Consider the following 24,297-nt stretch of genomic DNA (forward strand, 5'->3'; position numbering starts at 1 on the left):
GAAGAGCGAGGCAGTACTGTGCAGTTATACATGATAAGATACTGAGATCTATAGCATGCAGGAAGAGCGAGGCAGTACTGTGCAGTTATACATGATAAGATACTGAGATCTATAGCATGCAGGAAGAGCGAGGCAGTACTGTGCAGTTATACATGATAAGATACTGAGATCTATAGCATGCAGGAAGAGCGAGGCAGTACTGTGCAGTTATACATAAGATACTGAGAACTATAGCATGCAGGAAGAGCGAGGCAGTACTGTGAAGTTATACATAATAAGATACTGAGATCTATAGCATGCAGGAAGAGTGAGGCAGTACTGTGCAGTTATACATGATAAGATACTGAGAACTATAGCATGCAGGAAGAGTGAGGCAGTACTGTGCAGTTATACATAATAAGATACTGAGAACTATAGCATGCAGGAAGAGTGAGGCAGTACTGTGCAGTTATACATAATAAGATACTGAGAACTATAGCATGCAGGAAGAGTGAGGCAGTACTGTGCAGTTATACATAATAAGATACTGAGATCTATAGCATGCAGGAAGAGCGAGGCAGTACTGTGCAGTTATACATGATAAGATACTGAGAACTATAGCATGCAGGAAGAGTGAGGCAGTACTGTGCAGTTATACATAATAAGATACTGAGAACTATAGCATGCAGGAAGAGTGAGGCAGTACTGTGCAGTTATACATAATAAGATACTGAGATCTATAGCATGCAGGAAGAGCGAGGCAGTACTGTGCAGTTATACATAATAAGATACTGAGATCTATAGCATGCAGGAAGAGCGAGGCAGTACTGTGCAGTTATACATGATACGATACTGAGAACTATAGCATGCAGGAAGACTGAGGCAGTACTGTGCAGTTATACATAATAAGATACTGAGATCTATAGCATGCAGGAAGAGCGAGGCAGTACTGTGCAGTTATACATAATAAGATACTGAGATCTATAGCATGCAGGAAGAGCGAGGCAGTACTGTGCAGTTATACAGCATGAGATACTGAGATCTATAGCATGCAGGAAGAGCGAGGCAGTACTGTGCAGTTATACATAATAAGATACTGAGAACTATAGCATGCAGGAAGAGCGAGGCAGTACTGTGCAGTTATACATAATAAGATACTGAGATCTATAGCATGCAGGAAGAGTGAGGTAGTACTGTGCAGTTATACATAATAAGATACTGAAATCTATAGCATGCAGGAAGAGTGAGGTTGTACTGTGCAGTTATACATAATAAGATACTGAGATCTATAGCATGCAGGAAGAGTGAGGCAGTACTGTGCAGTTATACATAATAAGATACTGAGAACTATAGCATGCAGGAAGAGCGAGGCAGTACTGTGCAGTTATACATAAGATACTGAGAACTATAGCATGCAGGAAGAGCGAGGCAGTACTGTGCAGTTATACATAATAAGATACTGAGAACTGTAGCATGCAGGAAGAGCGAGGCAGTACTGTGCAGTTATACATAATAAGATACTGAGATCTATAGCATGCAGGAAGAGTGAGGCAGTACTGTGCAGTTATACATGATAAGATACTGAGAACTATAGCATGCAGGAAGAGTGAGGCAGTACTGTGCAGTTATACATAATAAGATACTGAGATCTATAGCATGCAGGAAGAGCGAGGCAGTACTGTGCAGTTATACATAATAAGATACTGAGATCTATAGCATGCTGGAAGAGCGAGGTAGTACTGTGCAGTTATACATAAGATACTGAGATCTATAGCATGCAGGAAGAGCGAGGCAGTAATGTGCAGTTATACATAATAAGATACTGAGATCTATAGCATGCAGGAAGAGCGAGGCAGTACTGTGCAGTTATACATAATAAGATACTGAGATCTAAAGCATGCAGGAAGAGCGAGGCAGTACTGTGCAGTTATACAGCATAAGATACTGAGATCTATAGCATGCAGGAAGAGCGAGGCAGTACTGTGCAGTTATACATAATAAGATACTGAGATCTATAGCATGCAGGAAGAGCGAGGCAGTACTGTGCAGTTATACATAAGATACTGAGATCTATAGCATGCAGGAAGAGCGAGGCAGTACTGTGCAGTTATACATAATAAGATACTGAGATCTATAGCATGCAGGAAGAGCGAGGCAGTACTGTGCAGTTATACATAATAAGATACTGAGATCTATAGCATGCAGGAAGAGTGAGGCAGTACTGTGCAGTTATACATAATAAGATACTGAGATCTATAGCATGCAGGAAGAGCGAGGCAGTACTGTGCAGTTATACATAATAAGATACTGAGATCTATAGCATGCAGGAAGAGCGAGGCAGTACTGTGCAGTTATACATAATAAGATACTGAGATCTATAGCATGCAGGAAGAGCGAGGCAGTACTGTGCAGTTATACATCATAAGATACTGAGATCTATAGCATGCAGGAAGAGCGAGGCAGTACTGTGCAGTTATACATAATAAGATACTGAGATCTATAGCATGCAGGAAGAGTGAGGCAGTACTGTGCAGTTATACATCATAAGATACTGAGATCTATAGCATGCAGGAAGAGCGAGGCAGTACTGTGCAGTTATACATAATAAGATACTGAGATCTATAGCATGCAGGAAGAGCGAGGCAGTACTGTGCAGTTATACAGCATAAGGTACTGAGAATGGGATATTACGGTGTGGTAAATGGCTCATGTCTCCCTATGCAGGCACCACTGGATGTATAACGCAACGTCCTATCATCACAGTTATGAAGATACGGGACTCCTGTGCATTCACGCCAGTGCTGACCCGCGCCAGGTGGGTTCTTATATCGCTTTGCACCCTATATCGCCCTGCGCTTCATATCATCCTGCTCCTTATATTGCCCTGCACCTTGTCTCACCCTGCCCCTTATATCACCCTACATATCACCCTGCCCCTCGTCTCACCCTGCCCCTTGTCTCACCCTGCCCCTTGTATCGCCCTGCCACCGTATATCATCCTGCCCCCTTGTATCGCCCTGCCCCCTATATCGCCCTGCCCCCTATATCGCCCTGCCCCCTATATCGCCCTGCCCCCTATATCGCCCTGCCCCCTATATCGCCCTGCCCCCTATATCGCCCTGCCCCCTATATCGCCCTGCCCCATATATCGCCCTGCCCCATATATCGCCCTGCCCCTTATATCGCCCTGCACCTTTTTTCGCCCTGCGCCTTTTTTCGCCCTGCGCCTTTTTTCGCCCTGCGCCTTTTTTCGCCCTGCGCCTTTTTTCGCCCTGCGCCTTTTTTCGCCCTGCGCCTTATATCGCCCTGCGCCTTATATCGCCCTGCCCCATATATAACCTTGCGCTTTATATCGCCCTGCATATCGCACTGCCCCTTGTATCGCCCTGCCCCTTGTATCGCCCTGCTCCATATATCACCCTGCATATCACCCTTCCCCTTATCTCGCCCTGCCCCTTATCTCGCCCTGCACCCTTATATCACCCTGCCCCTTATATCACCCTGTCCCTTGTATCACCCTACATATCACCCTGCCCCTTGTATCGCCCTTCCCCATGTATCGCCCTTCCCCATGTATCGCCCTTCCCCTTGTATCGCCCTGCCCCTTGTATCGCCCTTCCCCTTGTATCGCCCTGCTCCATATATCACCCTGCATATCACCCTTCCCCTTATCTCGCCCTGCCCCTTATCTCGCCCTGCACCCTTATATCACCCTGCCCCTTATATCACCCTGCCCCTTATATCACCCTGTCCCTTGTATCACCCTACATATCACCCTGCCCCTTGTATCGCCCTTCCCCTTGTATCGCCCTTCCCCTTGTATCGCCCTTCCCCATGTATCGCCCTTCCCCATGTATCGCCCTTCCCCATGTATCGCCCTTCCCCATGTATCGCCCTTCCCCTTGTATCGCCCTGCCCCTTGTATCGCCCTGCCCCTTGTATCGCCCTGCCCCTTGTATCGCCCTGCCCCTTGTATCGCTCTACATATCACCCTGTCCCTTGTATCACCCTACATATCACCCTGCCCCTTGTATCACCCTACATATCACCCTGCCCCTTGTATCGCCCTGCCCCTTGTATCGCCCTGCCCCTTGTATCGCCCTGCCCCTTGTATCACCCTGCCCCTTGTATCACCCTACATATCACCCTGCCCCTTGTATCGCCCTGCCCTTTGTATCGCCCTGTCCCTTGTATAAACCCTACATATCACCCTGCCCCTTGTATCGCCCTGCCCTTTGTATCGCCCTGCCCTTTGTATCACCCTGCCCTTTGTATCGCCCTGCCCTTTGTATCGCCCTGTCCCTTGTATAAACCCTACATATCACCCTGCCCCTTGTATCGCCCTGCCCTTTGTATCACCCTGCCCCCTTGTATCACCCTGCCCCCTTGTATCGCCCTGCCCCCTTGTATCGCCCTGCCCCCTTGTATCGCCCTGCCCCCTTGTATCGCCCTGCGCCCTTGTATCGCCCTGCGCCCTTGTATCGCCCTGCGCCCTTGTATCGCCCTGCGCCCTTGTATCGCCCTGCGCCCTTGTATCGCCCTGCCCCCTTGTATCGCCCTGCCCCTTATATCACCCTACATATCACCCTGCACCCTTATATCATCCTGCCCCTTATATCGCCCTGCCCCTTATATCACACTGCATATCGCCCTGCCCCTTATATCACCCTGCATATCGCCCTGCCCCTTATATCACCCTGCATATCGACCTGCGTATAGCCCTGCCCCATATATCGCCCTGCCCCATATATCGCCCTGCCCCATATATCGCCCTGCCCCATATATCGCCCTGCCCCATATATCGCCCCTGCCCCATATATAACCTTGCGCTTTATATCGCCCTGCATATCGCCCTGCCCCTTGTATCGCCCTGCCCCTTGTATCCCCCTGCCCCTTGTATCCCCCTGCCCCTTGTATCCCCCTGCCCCTTGTATCCCCCTGCCCCTTGTATCTCCCTGCCCCTTGTATCCCCCTGCCCCTTGTATCGCCCTGCCCCCTTATATTTCGCCCTGCCCCCTTATATCGCCCTGCCCCCTTATATCGCCCTGTCCCCTTATATCGCCCTGCCCCTTATATCGCCCTGCCCCATATTTCGCCCTGCCCCATATTTCGCCCTGCCCCATATATAACCTTGCGCTTTATATCGCCCTGCATATCACCCAGCCCCTTATATCGCCCTGCCCCTTATATCGCCCTGCCCCTTATATCGCCCTGCCTATCATATCGTCCTGCACCTTATATCACCCTGCAGCAGCTTATCACACCCTGGCTGGGGTCAGATGTAAGCTATGACAGGGACGTACCTCTCCTGGGCTGGATCTCAGACAAGAGTCCGTCGGTGATGGTCCTGAGTGAGGATTTGCTTGGAATGGATATTATACTACCAGTGATATATAACAGCCGTTCTCTGCATACGCCTATTAATCACCCGCATACACGAGATAAACGCGCGCCAGCGTAACAGCCGCCATGCCACCAATGTGACTCTATTCTCCAGAATGTGCTGTGTGTCTTCTAGGTGAGAGAAATGGTGGAAATTATCACTCGGGAATTCACGCTGATGGCCGGATCCGTGGGAGAGGTCGGTATCTTCAGTACAGGTCACTTTATGTTCCCAAATAATGTAAATGCCGAGCAACAGTAGTGGGAAAATAAATATGGAATTAACACAGCGGCGTCATGTAACAAGCCGGTGTGCTACCATTGCCCTCTGCGCCAGTTATTACACATGCATTGATTATTCAGTACTGTCGTCAGTCACATTGAGTGTCAGCTCCCGGGGTTAGTCCGCTCATGCTAGCTTGTTTCTTCTTTAAGTATTTGAACAGTTTTTAAAATCATTGTTTTCATCTAATGTTTTCTTATCTCCTGTGCACAAATGAGAGACCAGTCTTCACTCTCTCACCCCTGGTTCCCAAGTATAACTGGCCGACTATTGCCGGTATGGTACTCCGGGAGGTCAGACCGAGAGAGCTGGGGGAGGCACATTCAGTGCATGTGGGATAGTCAGACCTAGAGAGCCAGGGGAGGCACATTCAGTGTGTGTGGGATAGTCAGGCCCAGAGAGCCAGGGGAGGCACATTCAGTGTGTGTGGGATAGTCAGACCTAAAGAGCCAGGTGAGGCACATTCAGTGCGTGTGGGATAGTCAGACCTAGAGAGCCAGGTGAGGCACATTCAGTGCGTGTGGGATAGTCACACCTAGAGAGCCAGGGGAGGCACATTCAGTGTGTGTGGGATAGTCTGGCCTAGAGAGCCAGGGGAGGCACATTCAGTGCTTGTGGGATAGTCGGGTCCAGAGAGCCAGGTGAGGCACATTCAGTGCGTGTGGGATAGTCAGAACTAGAGAGCCAGGTGAGGCACATTCAGTGTGTGGGATAGTCAGACCTAGAGAGCCAGGGGAGGCACATTCGGTGCATGTGGGATAGTCAGATCTAGAGAGCCAGGGGAGGCACATTCAGTGTGTGTGGGATAGTCTGGCCTAGAGAGCCAGGGGAGGCACATTCAGTGTGTGTGGGATAGTCTGGCCTAGAGAGCCAGGGGAGGCACATTCAGTGCTTGTGGGATAGTCGGGTCCAGAGAGCCAGGTGAGGCACATTCAGTGCGTGTGGGATAGTCAGACCTAGAGAGCCAGGTGAGGCACATTCAGTGTGTGGGATAGTCAGACCTAGAGAGCCAGGGGAGGCACATTCGGTGCATGTGGGATAGTCAGATCTAGAGAGCCAGGGGAGGCACATTCAGTGTGTGTGGGATAGTCTGGCCTAGAGAGCCAGGGGAGGCACATTCAGTGTGTGTGGGATAGTCTGGCCTAGAGAGCCAGGGGAGGCACATTCAGTGTGTGTGGGATAGTCAGGCCTAGAGAGCCAGGGGAGGCACATTCAGTGTGTGTGGGATAGTCTGGCCTAGAGAGCCAGGGGAGGCACATTCAGTGTGTGTGGGATAGTCTGGCCTAGAGAGCCAGGGGAGGCACATTCAGTGCTTGTGGGATAGTCGGGTCCAGAGAGCCAGGGGAGGCACATTCAGTGTGTGTGGGATAGTCAGGCCTAGAGAGCCAGGGGAGGCACATTCAGTGTGTGTGGGATAGTCGGGTCTAGAGAGCCAGGGGAGGCACATTCAGTGTGTGTGGGATAGTCGGGTCTAGAGAGCCAGGGGAGGCACATTCAGTGTGTGTGGGATAGTCTGGCCTAGAGAGCCAGGGGAGGCACATTCAGTGTGTGTGGGATAGTCTGACCTAGAGAGCCAGGTGAGGCACATTCAGTGCGTGTGGGATAGTCAGGCCTAGAGAGCCAGGGGAGGCACATTCAGTGTGTGTGGGATAGTCAGGCCTAGAGAGCCAGGGGAGGCACATTCAGTGTGTGTGGGATAGTCAGACCTAGAGAGCCAGGGGAGGCACATTCAGTGCGTGTGGGATAGTCAGACCTAGAGAGCCGGGGGAGGCACATTCAGTGTGTGTGGGATAGTCAGACCTAGAGAGCCTGGGGAGGAACATTCAGTGTATGTGGGATAGTCAGGCCTAGAGAGCCAGGGGAGGCACATTCAGTGTGTGTGGGATAGTCAGGTCTAGAGAGCCAGGGGAGGCACATTCAGTGCGTGTGGGATAGTCAGGTCTAGAGAGCTGGATGAGGCACATTCAGTGCACATTGGCTAGTCGGGTCTAGAGAGCCAGGTGAGGCACATTCAGTGCGTGTGGGATAGTCAGACCTAGAGAGCCGGGGGAGGCACATTCAGTGCATGTGGGATAGTCAGACCTAGGGAGCCGGGGGAGGCACATTCAGTGCGTGTGGGATAGTCAGGTCTAGAGAGCTGGATGAGGCACATTCAGTGCACATGGGCTAGTCGGGTCTAGAGAGCCGGGGGAGGCACATTCAGTGCATGTGGGATAGTCAGACCTAGGGAGCCGGGGGAGGCACATTCAGTGCGTGTGGGATAGTCAGACCTAGAGAGCCAGGGGAGGCACATTCAGTGCGTGTGGGATAGTCAGGTCTAGAGAGCTGGATGAGGCACATTCAGTGCACATGGGCTAGTCAGGTCTAGAGAGCCAGGTGAGGCACATTCAGTGTGTGTGAGATAGTCAGGCCCAGAGAGCCAGGTGAGGCACATTCAGTGTGTGTAGGATAGTCAGGCCTAGAGAGCCAGGGGAGGCACATTCAGTGTGTGTGGGATAGTCAGGTCTAGAGAGCCGGGGGAGGCACATTCAGTGTATGTGGGATAGTCAGACCTAGAGAGCCAGGGGAGGCACATTCAGTGCATGTGGGATAGTCAGACCTAGAGAGCCAGGTGAGGCACATTCAGTGTGTGTGGGATAGTCAGACCTAGAGAGCCAGGGGAGGCACATTCAGTGCATGTGGGATAGTCAGGCCTAGAGAGCCAGGTGAGGCACATTCAGTGCGTGTGGGATAGTCAGACCTAGAGAGCCAGGTGAGGCACATTCAGTGTGTGTGGGATAGTCAGGTCTAGAGAGCCGGGGGAGGCACATTCAGTGTATGTGGGATAGTCAGACCTAGAGAGCCAGGGGAGGCACATTCAGTGCATGTGGGATAGTCAGGCCTAGAGAGCCAGGTGAGGCACATTCAGTGCGTGTGGGATAGTCAGACCTAGAGAGCCAGGGGAGGCACATTCAGTGTGTGTGGGATAGTCAGGCCTAGAGAGCCAGGTGAGGCACATTCAGTGTGTGGGGGATAGTCTGACCTAGAGAGCCAGGTGAGGCACATTCAGTGCGTGTGGGATAGTCAGACCTATAGAGCCAGGTGAGGCACATTCAGTGCTTGTGGGATAGTCGGGTCCAGAGAGCCAGGTGAGGCACATTCAGTGCATGTGGGATAGTCAGGCCTAGAGAGCCAGGGGAGGCACAGTCAGTGTGTGTGGGATATTGTCAGGCCTAGAGAGCCAGGGGAGGCACATTCAGTGCGTGTGGGATAGTCAGGCCCAGAGAGCCAGGGGAGGCACATTCAGTGTGTGTGGGATAGTCAGGCCTAGAGAGCCGGGTGAGGCACATTCAGTGTGTGTGGGATAGTCGGGCCTAGAGAGCCAGGGGAGGCACAGTCAGTGTGTGTGGGATAGTCAGGCCTAGAGAGCCAGGTGAGGCACATTCAGTGTGTGTGGGATATTGTCAGGCCTAGAGAGCCAGGGGAGGCACAGTCAGTGCGTGTGGGATAGTCAGGCCCAGAGAGCCAGGTGAGGCACATTCAGTGTGTGGGGGATAGTCAGGCCCAGAGAGCCAGGGGAGGCACATTCAGTGTGTGTGGGATAGTCAGGTCTAGAGAGCCAGGTGAGGCACATTCAGTGCGTGTGGGATAGTCAGACCTAGAGAGCCAGGGGAGGCACATTCAGTGTGTGTAGGATAGTCAGGCCTAGAGAGCCAGGGGAGGCACATTCAGTGCATGTGGGATAGTCAGGCCCAGAGAGCCAGGGGAGGCACATTCAGTGTGTGTGGGATAGTCAGGTCTAGAGAGCCGGGGGAGGCACATTCAGTGTATGTGGGATAGTCAGACCTAGAGAGCCAGGGGAGGCACATTCAGTGCATGTGGGATAGTCAGACCTAGAGAGCCAGGTGAGGCACATTCAGTGCGTGTGGGATAGTCAGACCTAGAGAGCCAGGGGAGGCACATTCAGTGCATGTGGGATAGTCAGGCCTAGAGAGCCAGGTGAGGCACATTCAGTGCGTGTGGGATAGTCAGACCTAGAGAGCCAGGTGAGGCACATTCAGTGTATGTGGGATAGTCAGACCTAGAGAGCCAGGGGAGGCACATTCAGTGCATGTGGGATAGTCAGGCCTAGAGAGCCAGGTGAGGCACATTCAGTGCGTGTGGGATAGTCAGACCTAGAGAGCCAGGGGAGGCACATTCAGTGTGTGTGGGATAGTCAGGCCTAGAGAGCCAGGTGAGGCACATTCAGTGTGTGTGGGATAGTCAGGCCTAGAGAGCCAGGTGAGGCACATTCAGTGTGTGGGGGATAGTCTGACCTAGAGAGCCAGGTGAGGCACATTCAGTGCGTGTGGGATAGTCAGACCTATAGAGCCAGGTGAGGCACATTCAGTGCTTGTGGGATAGTCGGGTCCAGAGAGCCAGGTGAGGCACATTCAGTGCATGTGGGATAGTCAGGCCCAGAGAGCCAGGGGAGGCACATTCAGTGTGTGTGGGATAGTCAGGTCTAGAGAGCCGGGGGAGGCACATTCAGTGTATGTGGGATAGTCAGGCCCAGAGAGCCAGGGGAGGCACATTCAGTGTATGTGGGATAGTCAGGCCTAGAGAGCCGGGTGAGGCACATTCAGTGTGTGTGGGATAGTCAGACCTAGAGAGCCAGGGGAGGCACATTCAGTGCATGTGGGATAGTCAGGCCTAGAGAGCCAGGTGAGGCACATTCAGTGCGTGTGGGATAGTCAGACATAGAGAGCCAGGTGAGGCACATTCAGTGTATGTGGGATAGTCAGACCTAGAGAGCCAGGGGAGGCACATTCAGTGCATGTGGGATAGTCAGGCCTAGAGAGCCAGGTGTGGCACATTCAGTGCGTGTGGGATAGTCAGACCTAGAGAGCCAGGGGAGGCACATTCAGTGTGTGTGGGATAGTCAGGCCTAGAGAGCCAGGTGAGGCACATTCAGTGTGTGTGGGATAGTCAGGCCTAGAGAGCCAGGTGAGGCACATTCAGTGTGTGGGGGATAGTCTGACCTAGAGAGCCAGGTGAGGCACATTCAGTGCGTGTGGGATAGTCAGACCTATAGAGCCAGGTGAGGCACATTCAGTGCTTGTGGGATAGTCGGGTCCAGAGAGCCAGGTGAGGCACATTCAGTGCATGTGGGATAGTCAGGCCTAGAGAGCCAGGGGAGGCACAGTCAGTGTGTGTGGGATATTGTCAGGCCTAGAGAGCCAGTTGAGGCACATTCAGTGCGTGTGGGATAGTCAGGCCCAGAGAGCCAGGGGAGGCACATTCAGTGTGTGTGGGATAGTCAGGCCTAGAGAGCCGGGTGAGGCACATTCAGTGTGTGTGGGATAGTCGGGCCTAGAGAGCCAGGGGAGGCACAGTCAGTGTGTGTGGGATAGTCAGGCCTAGAGAGCCAGGTGAGGCACATTCAGTGTGTGTGGGATATTGTCAGGCCTAGAGAGCCAGGGGAGGCACAGTCAGTGTGTGTGGGATAGTCAGGCCTAGAGAGCCAGGGGAGGCACAGTCAGTGCGTGTGGGATAGTCAGGCCCAGAGAGCCAGGTGAGGCACATTCAGTGTGTGGGGGATAGCCGGGTCTAGAGAGCCAGGTGAGGCACATTCAGTGTGTGTGGGATAGTCAGGCCCAGAGAGCCAGGGGAGGCACATTCAGTGTGTGTGGGATAGTCAGGTCTAGAGAGCCAGGTGAGGCACATTCAGTGCGTGTGGGATAGTCGGGTCTAGAGAGCCAGGGGAGGCACATTCAGTGTGTGTGTGGGATAGTCAGGTCTAGAGAGCCAGGTGAGGCACATTCAGTGCACATGGGCTAGTCAGATCTAGAGAGCCAGGTGAGGCACATTCAGTGTGTGTGGGATAGTCAGACCTAGAGAGCCAGGGGAGGCACAGTCAGTGCGTGTGGGATAGTCAGGCCCAGAGAGCCAGGGGAGGCACAGTCAGTGTGTGTGGGATAGTCAGACCTAGAGAGCCAGGGGAGGCACAGTCAGTGTGTGTGGGATAGTCAGGCCCAGAGAGCCAGGGGAGGCACAGTCAGTTTGTGTGGGATAGTCAGGCCTAGAGAGCCAGGGGAGGCACAGTCAGTGCGTGTGGGATAGTCAGGCCCAGAGAGCCAGGTGAGGCACATTCAGTGTGTGGGGGATAGCCGGGTCTAGAGAGCCAGGTGAGGCACATTCAGTGTGTGTGGGATAGTCAGGCCCAGAGAGCCAGGGGAGGCACATTCAGTGTGTGTGGGATAGTCAGGTCTAGAGAGCCAGGTGAGGCACATTCAGTGCGTGTGGGATAGTCGGGTCTAGAGAGCCAGGGGAGGCACATTCAGTGTGTGTGGGATAGTCAGGTCTAGAGAGCCAGGTGAGGCACATTCAGTGCACATGGGCTAGTCAGATCTAGAGAGCCAGGTGAGGCACATTCAGTGTGTGTGGGATAGTCAGACCTAGAGAGCCAGGGGAGGCACAGTCAGTGCGTGTGGGATAGTCAGGCCCAGAGAGCCAGGGGAGGCACAGTCAGTGTGTGTGGGATAGTCAGACCTAGAGAGCCAGGGGAGGCACAGTCAGTGTGTGTGGGATAGTCAGGCCCAGAGAGCCAGGGGAGGCACAGTCAGTTTGTGTGGGATAGTCAGGTCTAGAGAGCCAGGGGAGGCACATTCAGTGTGTGTGGGATAGTCAGGCCCAGAGAGCCAGGGGAGGCACAGTCAGTGTGTGTGGGATAGTCAGACCTAGAGAGCCAGGGGAGGCACAGTCAGTGCGTGTGGGATAGTCAGGCCCAGAGAGCCAGGGGAGGCACATTCAGTGTGTGTGGGATAGTCAGACCTATAGAGCCAGGGGAGGCACATTCAGTGCATGTGGGATAGTCAGGCCCAGAGAGCCAGGGGAGGCACAGTCAGTGTGTGTGGGATAGTCAGACCTAGAGAGCCAGGGGAGGCACAGTCAGTGCGTGTGGGATAGTCAGGCCCAGAGAGCCAGGGGAGGCACATTCAGTGGGTGTGGGATAGTCAGACCTAGAGAGCCAGGGGAGGCACATTCAGTGTGTGTGGGATAGTCAGGGCAACATTTCATAATTACCTAATTGAAACCCAGTCTCCCCAAAAATTGAAACAGTGTCCCCTAAACTCATCAGAGACAGTTACCCCAGTTTAATACAGTTCCTACCACGATTTCAGGTAAACAACTCCAGCAGACTCTTCAGGGACCTAGCTGCACGGCCACTGTGCTTCACCAACATGGTGGGGTCCCAGCTTACAGGGATACAGCAGAGGACCTCCGAGCCCCACCAGAATTCCTGCTGCTCAGGCTTTGCTAACATAGAGGGCTCCTGCTGCCTCTTTTTCTGTGGCTGCTAAGAACACACAGTTTCCAGGAGCTTCCAGCAACACATGATTTGAAAAGACTGACGCATCCCTCCTCCTGCACCTGATCCCTTTAAAAACCACATTAAGACATGACTAGGGGTGTGTTCATTTCACAGGGCCAGCAAAACAGGAAATCCTAGAGGAACATGCTGGATGTAGTCTTACTGGATATTAATGCTTAATAAACAGGAAATCACTAAGTAGCAGGCTTGGAGATGTAGTGAAACTAGAGAGCAGCTGCTAGGGGAGACAAGACGTCCCAGCACAGTATTTACCCATAGGAGAGACCAGCAGATCGCCCCTGTATTAGAGCAATGCAGTCCCCCTCTAGCACAGTGTGATGGATTATATTAGTGGCCAGCGTGTCCGGTGCAGGTTCTGCTCCGGCTAAACCAGTTGTTGTGTTCTGTAACCAGGTGGAGCTAGAACGGGCAAAGACTCAGCTGAAGTCCATGCTTATGATGAACCTGGAGGCCCGGCCAGTGATCTTTGAGGATGTTGGGAGACAAGTGCTAGCCACCGGGACGAGGAAACTTCCACATGAACTTTGCTCTCTCATCAGTAAGTACTAAAAATGGGGAGGGAGGGGGCGGAACTCTTGCTGCGTGTCGTATATGAAGGATCACTGCGTTACTTTATGTACAGGCGTTACACGTAACTCTCACACGTATATGTGTATACAGATTCCTGTCCCCAGTGCCGTCGCTGGGTTGTTGTCACCCCCATATATAGGCTACTCACGTGCGTGGGAAGGCGGGGCGGCCTCGTACCTGCGAAGTGTATGACATTCTGGGAACATGACCGCGTGTCACGGCTGCGTTATCACGCTGGGGACTTGCCCAGTGGTGCACCCGTCCTCTATCACTGAGGAGCTCTGCTATTTAGGTGTCACCCGGTGCGGCCCACCCCCCTAGTGGCTGCACTACCTGTCACCCGGTGCAGGGGCCCACCCCCCTAGTGACTGCACTACCTGTCACCCGGTGCGGCCCACCCCCCTAGTGACTGCACTACCTGTCACCCGGTGCAGGGGCCCACCCCCCTAGTGACTGCACTACCTGTCACCCGGTGCAGGGGCCCACCCCCCTAGTGACTGCACTACCTGTCACCCGGTGCGGCCCACCCCCCTAGTGACTGCACTACCTGTCACCCGCTGCGGCCCACCCCCCTAGTGACTGCACTACCTGTCACCCGGTGCGGCCCACGTCCCTAGTGACTGCACTACCTGTCACCCGGTGCGGCCCACGTCCCTAGTGACTGCACTACCTGTCACCTGGTGCGGCCCACGTCCCTAGTGACTGCACTACCTGTCACCTGGTGCGGCCCACGTCCCTAGTGACTGCACTACCTGTCACCTGGTGCGGCCCACCCCCCTAGTTACAGTACTACCTGTCACCCGGTGTGGCCCACCCCCCTAGTGACTGTACTACCTGTCACCCGGTGTGGCCCACCCCCCTAGTGACTGCACTACCTGGCACCCGGTGTGGCCCACCCCCCTAGTGACTGCACTACCTGTCACCCGGTGTGGCCCACCCCCCTAGTGACTGCACTACCTGTCACCCGGTGTGGCCCACCCCCCTAGTGACTGCACTACCTGTCACCCGGTGCGGCCCACCCCCCTAGTGACTGCACTACCTGTCACCCGGTGTGGCCCACCCCCCTAGTGACTGCACTACCTGTCACCCGGTGCGGCCCACCCCCCTAGTGACTGCACTACCTGTCACCCGGTGCGGCCCACCCCCCTAGTGACTGCACTACCTGTCACCCGGTGTGGCCCACCCCCCTAGTGACTGCACTACCTGTCACCTGGTGCGGCCCACCCCCTTAGTGACTGCACTACCTGTCACCCGGTGCGGCCCACCCCCCTAGTGACTGCACTACCTGTCACCCGGTGTTTGTGCTATTATTTCACAGCATTTCTTTGCATTAGGCGTGTTGTGTGTTAGGGTCAGACTTCCACAAAGCATAGGACTGTCATTGTCCTGTTGGCGACCGTGGCTGCGCAGGTAATTGAGCAGTTGGTTGAGGGACGTTCTCCTTTCTCTGAGTAGATAATTCAGATCTGAGGCTGCGTCGTGAATGTCCGTCTTGTCTGTCCAGTGTGAAGTGCTGATAGCGATCTTCCTGCCTCATTCTTACAGGTAACGTGAAGGCAGGCGACATAAAGAGAGTGGCCACTAAGATGCTGCGGAGTAAGCCGGCGGTGGCCGCGCTGGGAGACCTGTCAGAGCTGCCGGAATACGATCATATCCAGGCTGCGCTCGCCAGTAAGGACGGCCGACTCCCCCGATCATACCGCCTCTTCCGGTAGGGCAGTGCCCTCTGCAACAAACGGAACAGACAGATGTGTGGTTTGAACGGTCTGCGCTGTCCCCAGAGGCGTATATTTTGTCTCCATCAGCGATGATGTATATCAGGAAGATCTCCGAGGAGGAGTCCCGCTCAGGACGCACTGGAGAACGCTCTCGGCCCTCACTGCTAATTTTATAAAAATGTACATTTTCCTGACCCTTTTTATTCACTGAGCCAATATTCAGCTCACCAGATGCCGGCAATGTCACTCACTGAGGTCGTGGCGGTGTCACTGAGGCATGAGGCACAGACAGGTCCACAAGTTACATTCTGATGAATATTGGGTCAGCTCACAAACTGTTCTACTGGGTTTAGTTACAAGAGTACTGAGCAGAGATGTATAAATTCTCCTCATATTGTGCCCTGGTGCGTTATACGTGTAATAGTTACCGTGTACAGCAAGGCCGTATTACCGCAACCTGCGCTCCTGGCACCAGTATTACCGCAACCTGCGCTACTGGCACCAGTATTACCGCAACCTGCGCTACTGGCACCAGTATTACCGCAACCTGCGCTACTGGCACCAGTATTACCGCAACCTGCGCTACTGGCACCAGATCCTATAGGAGCCTGTACATTGTGCTCACAGCAACCTGTCATATTGTCTGATTAAAACAAAGTCTTTATAGTGTGAAATATTTATTACTGCTTTTATTATTTGCCTTTTCAATCTGTCGTGCTGGAATATTTTACCATTAGTCTTCATCCTCATCCTCGCAGGAACACTCCCCCTGTCGCTGCGATTGTGCACAGAGGAACGCTCCGCCTGTCGCTGCGATTGTGCACAGAGGAACGCTCCCCCTGTCGCTGCGATTGTACACAGAGGAACGCTCCCCCTGTCGCTGCGATTGTGCACAGAGGAACGCTCCCCCTGTCGCTGCGATTGTGCAAAGAGGAACGCTCCCCCTGTCGCTGCGATTGTGCACAGAGGAACGCTCCCCCTGTCGCTGCGATTGTGCACAGAGGAACGCTCCACCTGTCGCTGCGATTGTGCACAGAGGAACGCTCCCCCTGTCGCTGCGATTGTGCACAGAGGAACGCTCCACCTGTCGCTGCGATTGTGCACAGAGGAACGCTCCCCCTGTCGCTGCGATTGTGCACAGAGGAACGCTCCCCCTGTCGCTGCGATTGTGCACAGAGGAACGCTCCCCCTGTCGCTGCGATTGTGCACAGAGGAACGCTCCCCCTGTCGCTGCGATTGTGCACAGAGGAACGCTCCCCCTGTCGCTGCGATTGTGCACAGAGGAACGCTCCACCTGTCGCTGCGATTGTGCACAGAGGAACGCTCCCCCTGTCGCTGCGATTGTGCACAGAGGAACGCTCCCCCTGTCGCTGCGATTGTGCACAGAGGAACGCTCCCCCTGTCGCTGCGATTGTGCACAGAGGAACGCTCCCCCTGTCGCTGCGATTGTGCACAGAGGAACGCTCCCCCTGTCGCTGCGATTGTGCACAGAGGAACGCTCCCCCTGTCGCTGCGATTGTGCACAGAGGAACGCTCCCCCTGTCGCTGCGATTGTGCACTGAGGAACGCTCCCCCTGTCGCTGCGATTGTGCACAGAGGAACGCTCCCCCTGTCGCTGCGATTGTGCACAGAGGAACGCTCCCCGTGTCGCTGCGATTGTGCACAGAGGAACGCTCCGCCTGTCGCTGCGATTGTGCACAGAGGAACGCTCCCCCTGTCGCTGCGATTGTGCACAGAGGAACGCTCCCCCTGTCGCTGCGATTGTGCACAGAGGAACGCTCCCCGTGTCGCTGCGATTGTGCACAGAGGAACGCTCCCCCTGTCGCTGCGATTGTGCACAGAGGAACGCTCCCCCTGTCGCTGCGATTGTGCACAGAGGAACGCTCCCCCTGTCGCTGCGATTGTGCACAGAGGAACGCTCCCCCTGTCGCTGCGATTGTGCACAGAGGAACGCTCCCCCTGTCGCTGCGATTGTGCACAGAGGAACGCTCCCCGTGTCGCTGCGATTGTGCACAGAGGAACGCTCCCCCTGTCGCTGCGATTGTGCACTGAGGAACGCTCCCCCTGTCGCTGCGATTGTGCACAGAGGAACGCTCCCCCTGTCGCTGCGATTGTGCACAGAGGAACGCTCCCCCTGTCGCTGCGATTGTGCACAGAGGAACGCTCCGCCTGTCGCTGCGATTGTGCACTGAGGAACGCTCCCCCTGTCGCTGCGATTGTGCACAGAGGAACAAAAAGACAATGGCCCTCATTCCGAGTTGTTCGCTCGCAAGGCGATTTCAGCAGAGTTACACACGCTAAGCCGCCGCCTACTGGGAGTGAATCTAAACATCTTAAATGTGCGACCGATGTATGCGCAATATTGCGATCAAAACCGAGTTAGCAGTTTTAGAGTAACTCCAGACTTACTCTGCCTGTGCGATCAATTCAGTGCTTTTCGGTCCCGGCTGACGTCATAAACACACCCAGCGTTCGCCCAAGCACTCCCACCGTTTCTCCAGACACGCCTGCGTTTTTTCCGGAAACGGTAGCGTTTCCAGCCACACGCCCCTAAAACGCCGTACATCCGCCCAGTAACACCCATTTCCTGTCAATCACAATGCGTTCTCCGGAGCGACGAAAAAGCTGTGAGTAAAAATACTTTCTTCTTAGTAAAGTTACTTGGCGCATGCGCAGTGCGTACATTACGCATGCGCACTAAGAGAATTCTCACTGCGATGCGATGAAAAACTCCGAGCGAACAACTCGGAATGAGGGCCAATTTCCAAAGTTTTAGGGGTAAGTTTACTAAAGCTTCTAAAAATGAAAAGTGGAGATGTTGCCGATAGCAACCAATCTGATTCTGTCCATTTATTTTATTGCATCCTGGGGAATGTGTGACAGAATCGGATTGGTTGCTATCGGCAACATCTCCACTTTTCATTTTTAGAAGCTTTAGTAAATGTACCCGTTGGTATCAGACATGTCGGACGTCCTCCTGAGCCGGGCGCAGTGCGGGCGCCGGTGACCATGTGTTAGGATAGTAACATTGTGTTCTGGGGGCAGTATGGCCGACACCGGTGCAGGGCCCTGTGCCTCATCCTGGCAGGAGGAAATGCTGGGAGGTGTGGTCCGCCTGGGACTGCACTGGATAGAATGACAAAGCGGTTGTTGTGGGCAACTTCTCCACTTTCTCTCTATCCAAGGCTTGATACATCTACCCCCTGAGAAACGTTATATGACAAATGTGATTGTTCTCCATCTCGGGATCCGGACTGAAAGTCGACAGTAACTAGATTGACAGGGTGTCTAGGTCAACAGGGTCTTTAGGTCGACATGTTCTAGGTCGACAGGTCAAAAGGTCGACATGAGTTTTGCACAATTTTTTTTTTTTTTTTACCTTTTCATACTTAACGATCCACGTGGACTACGATTGGAACGGTAAAGTGTGCCGAGCGAAGCGAAGGCACCATGCCCGAAGCATGGCGAGCGAAGCGGTGCACTAATTGGTGTTCCCAGTCACTCTACGAAGAAAACGACACCAAAATAACATTAAAAACTCGTGTCGACCTTTTGACCTGTCGACCTAGAACATGTCGACCTAAAGACCCTGTCGACCTAGTTACTGTCGACCAATAGTGGTCGAGCTAGACATTGTCGACCTAGTTACTGACGACTTTCAATACCACACCCCTCCATCTCTGGGGTAATTGAGACCTGATTGCTAGCAAGCGATTTTTCTCTGGCTGGGTCCACAGGATTATCCACAGGATAACATTGGGATTTGGTTGAGCGACAGTGGAAATGGCACCAACACGGTCACCAGCTTTCTGGCCTCCCAGGATGCATCGGGGCTTCGCCATATAGTCCCGCCCACTGACTCAGTCAAATCAGTTTTTTGTTTGGTGCGGCAGGAGCCTCATGGTCACAGGGCTGCTGTAATAAAGCAGCCTGAATTTTTTTTAATGTAATTTTTATAGTCTTACTATGTTTTTTGAGCGACTTTTCTTAACAGCGTCTTAAACGCATATTAGAAAGAGTCGCTCCAACAACTCTCCACCGGGTCGCAACAACGCTTACCTTCGCGGTATAGTGCTGTATCGACGGGCGTCTGTGTCGGATGTTCTAGCAGGTCCAGCAGACGTAACCAGGCTGTGGCCGGAGCATCGGGGGAAGGTAATTCTATAGATTTCCTCTTACTATAGGGGTCCGTACACAGCTACACTGCATTGGTGGAGACAACAAACAGCGTGTTGGTGCGACAGCGCTACGCTCTAGGGATCATAGGCGCCAGGACTAGGTAGAGGCCGCGATCATTAGAGTTTAGGTCAACAGGGGGATTCAGACGCTCTCCTGGCCGCCCCTCCTCCGAGTTCATGACCAGTTTCCCGCACGTCTCCCGTCCATGTACTGAATGACCTCACTTCCGTCTCAGACGCTACCATGAGGGTACTCGGTCGCAGCTTAGACACTGCGGTTGTGTACACTAGAGATCCCGCCTAGACCGAGTCGCAGGCCTTAGCGTCTGCATACACGTGGAAGTCGCTGAGCGTCCGTGTCCGTCAGTGAGCGACTGTGTCCATTATCAGGAGCGGTAGTGTACATCAGTAGCGTCTGAATCCACTCAGCGTCTTACGAGCGTATTTGCTTGGATATGGAAGTGTGCTGAGTCTCCGTGTATCCTGCTCTACGGAAGAAGGGTATACTGTACTACAAATTCTCTCTACTTGTTAGTATGAATTGTTAATTTTTAGTACATATTGCATATGAGATCTGTATATTACTGTGTTTTCTGCATGTTATGTTGAAAAAAGAACCAGTTTAAAAACAGAAGTACAATTTTCCTACTTACTTGTAAGTTGTTATGGGGTTGTATTCTCATATGACAATGTCTAATGCCTTAACATGTGACTGACTGCTAGTATGTGTGCTGACTTTTTTGTGTCGTCAGTCCTGTTCTGACCCTCAGTTCAGGTGCATGTTGTGGTCAGATTGATCTCACTTCTATATATCCATATATAGGTGATTTTCAGTCACAAATTGTGTAGTCATTAACAGAATATTACCATGTCTGTGAGCGGCAAAAGTGACTAGGAGAATTTATCAGGCACTCCTACATCCCTAACATGTTTATCTTGTAAGTCAGGGTTAATTGGTATGAACCAGTTGGTCACTTATGAGGGGATGTGTGCGAACTGTTTCGCTTTTCAGCAAAGTAAAAAACAGGATTTGGTTCAACCACCAATAGAGCCACCATGGAATATGTTCACAATGACTTTGTGGTAAATTTACTAAGATGGGAGTTCTATTTAAGATGGGATGTTGCCCATAGCAACCAATGAGATTCCAGGTATTATCTTCTAGAAGGTTCTAGATAAATTAGAAGTAGAATCTGATTGGTTGCTATGGGCAACATCCCATCTTAAATAGAACTCCCATCTTAGTAAATGTACCCCTTTGTCTTCAATAGCGGACAGGTTAGCTCCGGCAGCACCACCCCAGGGGTTAGGTTACACTATTAACCCATACATGCAGCTCCCTCATTACAGGTTGGTTCCAGTAGCCTCTACAAGTAACCAATGGACGGGTAAGACTAAGACAGATGCGTCTATGTGGCAGACTACACAAGATGATACAACAGATGATGATACAGTATACTCAAATACTCCGTATGATGATCAGTCGCAGAGTTTTAGTTCAGAGGATGTAGCTGAACTTATTAATGCTGTGAAGACTGTTCTCTCTTTGGAAGAGCCAGCCAAGACAGTGTTAAAAGCTAAAGCACCTGTGTTTAAACAAACAAAATCAGTGAGAACTGAATTCCGTCAGGGGAGCTGACAGAAATGATGGATGAGTCTTGGGCGACGCCCAGTAAGAAATATAAGATTCCGAAAAGATGGAATTCTTATTTTCTTTTTCATCCACTAGGGGTCACTGGAGTACTCTTGGGATATGGACGGCTTTAGCAGAAGAAAGGCACTGAATATTTAAATTTAGTAACTCCTCCCCTCCATATCCCCAGAGTACCTCAGTGTTTTTTCTGTGCTCACAGCAGGAACATGTGTTGTGTGGAGCTCCCACACTTACTTTGAATATTTTATTTTTATTTTTTCTATACTTTATCCACATCCCTTCCCCCCTTCCAAAAGGCGTGGGTCCGGGATAGTGTAAGCTGCTACAAGCAGCTGCTAGCGTGTCGGTCCTCACTACAGAGCACCCTCACAGCCAAGAGCAGACAACCTGCAGAAGAAGCTCCGTCATGGCCCCTCACCACAGGCGTCCAGGTATGTTGGGGAACGGGGCGGTCAACTCACGCTGCCGCCCCGCTGCGTGGGGAACACTTTAAGCGCTGCTTGCAGTGCGCCGCCGCTGGTTAGTCTTTTAAGCGCTCGCCAGAGCCGCTCAGCCCCGCCACACAGAGACGCCCACCACGGCTCTATAAAGTGCACTCCCTGGCTCCCTGTACCCGTTCCCCTGCTCAGTGTACCCGCTCCCCGCTGGAATAGACAGCAGTACACGGAGCACGGGGGGGTCTTCTCAGGCAGCGCAGCTGCACGGGGGGGGGGGGGGGGGGGGAGTTATGATGCCCATAGCAGCTGCAGCAGAAAAGGCTGCATGGGTTGTAAGAATAGCATGGGCTATCTATTAAGCCTTTATTAACAGGATTTGTTTTTACCACATATCTATATAAGAAACTGTTAATAAATAAATAAAATAAATATTTCCAGGTTATATATGTCTTCACAATTTATAACCTGAACTGTGATTATAACTAATCATGGCATGGGGACCTTTTTAACCATGCTTCCTGTTTTTCCTGTTTGTGATTCCAGAATGTTCCTGTCATACATCTCTACTTCACCAGAGGCGCAGGGGTGTTAGTGGGAATTTTGGATCAGATTTTAAATAGTACTGGCCATGTGCACAGCACTTCGGTCATATATATATATATATATATATATATATATAGACACACCTTAGTACAATTTTACAGAGTCATGCAAGTGTTCTGTCTTTGTATATTGTATTGTCTGTCTGCATAATGAGTAAGGCACCAGCAAAAATTAAAAAGCAGTTTCACTGCAATGACTGTAAGAATGTGTTACCGGATGGTTCTACCACATGCACAGTATGTTTTGTAAATTAAGTTACAAATACAATTTCCGCTCCGGTTTCAAAGCCAGTTTCATCCCCGATACCTCCATGGGCTATGCTAACAGATGTAATGGCTGGGTTGCAATCAGAATTGTTCGACGTGAGCGGAAAGCGGCAAGATCTGAGTCTCGGGTGAGACCGCCAGAACTACCGGAGGGGTCTCAGCCTTGCCAAAGGTCCAAGTTAACTTTGGGTAGAAGGGATAAATTTCATTTGTCTTATGATTTTCCAGTTTCTGCTATGTTGCATTCTGACGATTCTATGCCAGACCTCACTGCTCAAGATGAGGGTGAGGAGGGCGAAGTAGACCAGCAGTCAGATAGTGAAGATTTTGACAGCCCCAGCATTGATAATCTCATCAGAGCGGTGCGTCAGTCTCTGAAGTTTACAGAAACTGAGGAGCCTCTGACAAATGATGAAGTTGTATTTACTAAACGACAGAGATCTCCAATGTGTTTTGCTGTTTCGGAATCTCTTAATAAGATGTTAGTAGAAACACGGAAGAATCCGGATAAACGGTTTTCTATACCTCGCCGATTTAAGTCTAGTTACCTGTTTCCAGAGTCTGTGACATCCACATGGGAGAATCCGCCAATGGTGGATTTGTCTGTGTCAAAACTTACAAAGAAATTAACCATACCAGTACCAACGGCTACTACGCTTAAAGACCCTTCAGACTGGAAAATAGAAGCTATGATAAAGTCCATGTATATAACAGCAGGAGTGTTGCTTAGACCTGGCTTGGTTGGCATTTGGGTAACTAAGGCGCTAATGGTATGGATAACAGAACTCAAGTATGCCCTACATGACGATCACCTTATACTTATCGCTGATGAAATCTGTGAAGCTGCTGAGTATCTATGTACAGCTTCTACTGACGTCTGTCAGCTCAGTTCTTGCCTTTCATCGTTGCTAGTTACGGCACGACGAGCACTCTGGCTGCGTTCTTGGCAAGCGGAGGCAGAGGTCAAAAGAGGTATAGAGGCGTTGCCTTACGGGGGCGAGAAGTTGTTTGGTCCTGAATTGGACAAATGGATTTCTGAGGCCACGGGAGGAAAGTGTGTTTTCCTACCATTGCCTCCAATGGTACCTAGACGGAAATACTCTGGGCCGGCGTTCAAATCCTTTAGACCTCAGCCCTTGCGAGGCCGTGGTAAAGGAACAGCCACACCTGGTAGTCGAGGACGTGGTTTTCAACAAACCAACAGCAGTCGTCAGGACGCTAAGGTCACTGTGACAGGACGGTTCCGTACGAAAGCACTCGCCGCTTTCCCGTCCCGTCGGCTGCGCACAGAATGGAAGGTCAAGTCACACGAGGCCTGACCACACAGGGGATTCCCGCTTACCGTCAGTAACCGCCTGTTACTGACTCCACCCACTGCATTGTGGGCGGGTTTATGCTGCCACCACCAAACTCCTAACCTGCCGTGGCGTTTGGAACCACGGTTCTGCTCTGTATGTGCCGACGCACTGCCTTATCACACATGTGTGGTGTTGACGAATCCACACTAGCCACTTGCTAGGCCTCTACCGGTAGCTGGCGGAAGGCGGAGCTTGGAGACGTTAGGTGCTTCCCTGGACAGCCGGAGGACGGGACTATGTTTGGCATAACCCTGTAGGTCACAAGATGACGCGGTCTTCTTGAGGCAAATGGTATTTATTTGCTCAACAGTTCTAAAGAGAACTCCTCCCTATTGCTAGGGGCAACAGCATACAGCAAGATGTTCCAGCAGAATAAGATGGTACAATTACAATACAACTCTGGAGGCACGCAGGTCTCCTTTTTATGTCCGTTTTCCACACAGTACCACAGGGGAGTAAGCCCTCCCTGTCTTCTCCAACCAATCAGGTTATTTTACAAAATACCAATAAATAAA

General features: G+C 52.1%; 1 protein-coding gene across 1 annotated transcript in view; it reads left to right on the plus strand.

Annotated features, from left to right (window-relative positions):
* Nucleotides 1-15,960, plus strand: part of PMPCA (peptidase, mitochondrial processing subunit alpha) — a 206,831-nt gene extending 190,871 nt beyond the window's left edge. Inside the window, exons 10-13 of the mRNA XM_063935817.1 lie at nucleotides 2,704-2,794; nucleotides 5,498-5,560; nucleotides 13,392-13,536; nucleotides 15,114-15,960. Coding sequence (XP_063791887.1) covers nucleotides 2,704-2,794; nucleotides 5,498-5,560; nucleotides 13,392-13,536; nucleotides 15,114-15,283 — 469 coding nt within the window. The 3' untranslated portion in view covers nucleotides 15,284-15,960. The remainder of the gene's footprint in view (nucleotides 1-2,703; nucleotides 2,795-5,497; nucleotides 5,561-13,391; nucleotides 13,537-15,113) is intronic.
* Nucleotides 15,961-24,297: the final 8,337 nt, after the last annotated feature.

Source organism: Pseudophryne corroboree, chromosome 8, assembly GCF_028390025.1.
Source record: "Pseudophryne corroboree isolate aPseCor3 chromosome 8, aPseCor3.hap2, whole genome shotgun sequence".
Taxonomy (NCBI): Eukaryota; Metazoa; Chordata; class Amphibia; order Anura; family Myobatrachidae; genus Pseudophryne; species Pseudophryne corroboree.